Below are 1,846 nucleotides of genomic sequence, written 5' to 3'. Positions count from 1 at the left end.
GGTGTGGGGTGCTAATCAGCTATGCCTTGGCTATTGATTCATATCATTTACACAGTCTCAAACGCTGTTATATACAAAAATGCATACTTGATTGCCTGGTGAGAAGAAACAAAACAACATTTTTCAGTATTTGGATTTACCAGACTCAAATCCTGAAAAGATTTGCAGCAGTCATTGCAGTAAAATGATTGTTTTTATCGTTCCCCTCCAATTTACACTTATGCGTGTCATTTTATAAGATGATTGTGTTTTTGTAAATGTATTGATGTTTTTGATAATAAAAAAGAAGAAAAAAGTTTAACTGGAATATACATTCACAAAGCTCTGTATTGTACTGTAGGTAAGAAGGTGTCTCCTTAATGCATAGAAAGAGTAGCAGACCGTACACTGCTACCATTTGATGAGGCTCATTTTTGGCAGAAAACCTGATGCATCTGTTGAACTGGGAGTCCTTCTCAGCCACAATCAACAGTTAGATAAGGCTGCTTACCAGGTACAGCAACGTAAGGGTTTGAGTTGTCAGAAAAACAGAGATATAAAAGAGCAGAAAAGAGTTTCTTTTTTTTTTATTTTCTACACCCAAGCCATGTTAGCGACCCTGATCATTGTTCTGCTTCAGGCAGTGTTCAGTAAGTATCTGGCTGCTTTTATCAATTAACACATTCTGACAAAAGTGTTACAGGAATCTGTCATTGAATATGTATTTCCACATTTTTACTTAGTTTTTGGGTGTGGTTTACCTGCTGTAACACCTGACACCAGTAGGATTGTGAATGGAGAGGATGCTCGTCCCCATAGCTGGCCTTGGCAGGTAACTGTTATAATTTTTTGCTGCTAAATATTGTAAAATAAATTTTTATTGAAATTACAATATAGTTGGAATAACTGGGAACAGGAACTCTGCCAGAATGGCCGCCTCAAATGAAAGAGTGGGATCTGTAGAAGCTGTAGGGCATTGTACCCAAAGGGAGATGTGGAGCCGTCAAGTAATCTCAATGTCCTGTATTTTTTCTGCTCAGCCACTGAACCAGCTGAGTCCAGTCTGCACAATTTCACTTCAGTGTGGGTATAACAAGGACATGACATAGAGATGAATTGATGGTTCCACATCTCCCACCAGAGGTCTGCAAACATTCTGCACAGTCCAAAGTTATGGACAACCAAACCTCACATTTAACTTAAAAGCAGTTCATGGTTGAGCAGCTCCATCCAAGCCATACATCAGCAGGTGTTATGTAAAGTGTCGCATGTAAGGATGTCAAGCAAACCAAGACTATTATAAAGGTGATAGGAAAGTCTTTGTTTGGCTATTACCAATAGAATAGAAGTTGCCTGATTGTATTGTTTAAAGTGTAAATGTTGGTGCAGGGAAGATTACCAGGACGGTTTGTCAGGAGTTTGGCTTTGCCCTTTAGTTTCAGTGGAAGGAGTCCTATTACAGCACATTTAACAGTTTCAGCAATCTAACAGTTTGTCGCAGATTAAACAGTCTAAACAGTTTGAGATAGTACTTTCCTGCTTCTGCATGTGCCGATGCAGAAGGTCAATAAAGAACCTTACAGGAATGCACAGACTCCAGACATCAATATGACAAATACCTGACCTAACAAATGTGGAAGGATAGAAAAATAATTTCTATAAACTGAAAGTTTGGCCCAGCATTGAACACAAAACTGAAATGATTTTCAGGTTGTTTGCAGCTTCTTATGTTTTTCTCTGGGTAGGTATAAATATTATTAGCTCATTTATTGTCATGAACCGAGGACAGATGGACCCAGTATTCAAGGAGAGACAGTCAGTAGGAAAATTCAAATGTTTATTAAATAAAACAAAAACTGAAGCGCAG

General features: G+C 38.3%; 1 protein-coding gene across 1 annotated transcript in view; it reads left to right on the top strand.

The window, feature by feature from the left end:
- The first annotated feature begins 586 nt into the window (after positions 1 to 586).
- LOC107094890 (proproteinase E-like) overlaps positions 587 to 1,846 on the top strand; it is a 6,110-nt gene continuing 4,850 nt past the window's right edge. The window contains exons 1-2 of the mRNA XM_015390775.1: positions 587 to 629; positions 723 to 811. Of these exons, the coding sequence (XP_015246261.1) occupies positions 587 to 629; positions 723 to 811 (132 nt within the window). The remainder of the gene's footprint in view (positions 630 to 722; positions 812 to 1,846) is intronic.

This window comes from Cyprinodon variegatus, unplaced genomic scaffold (genome assembly GCF_000732505.1).
Source record: "Cyprinodon variegatus isolate N-32 unplaced genomic scaffold, C_variegatus-1.0 Scaffold512, whole genome shotgun sequence".
NCBI lineage: Eukaryota > Metazoa > Chordata > Actinopteri > Cyprinodontiformes > Cyprinodontidae > Cyprinodon > Cyprinodon variegatus.
This window is presented reverse-complemented; position numbering and strand designations above follow the sequence as displayed.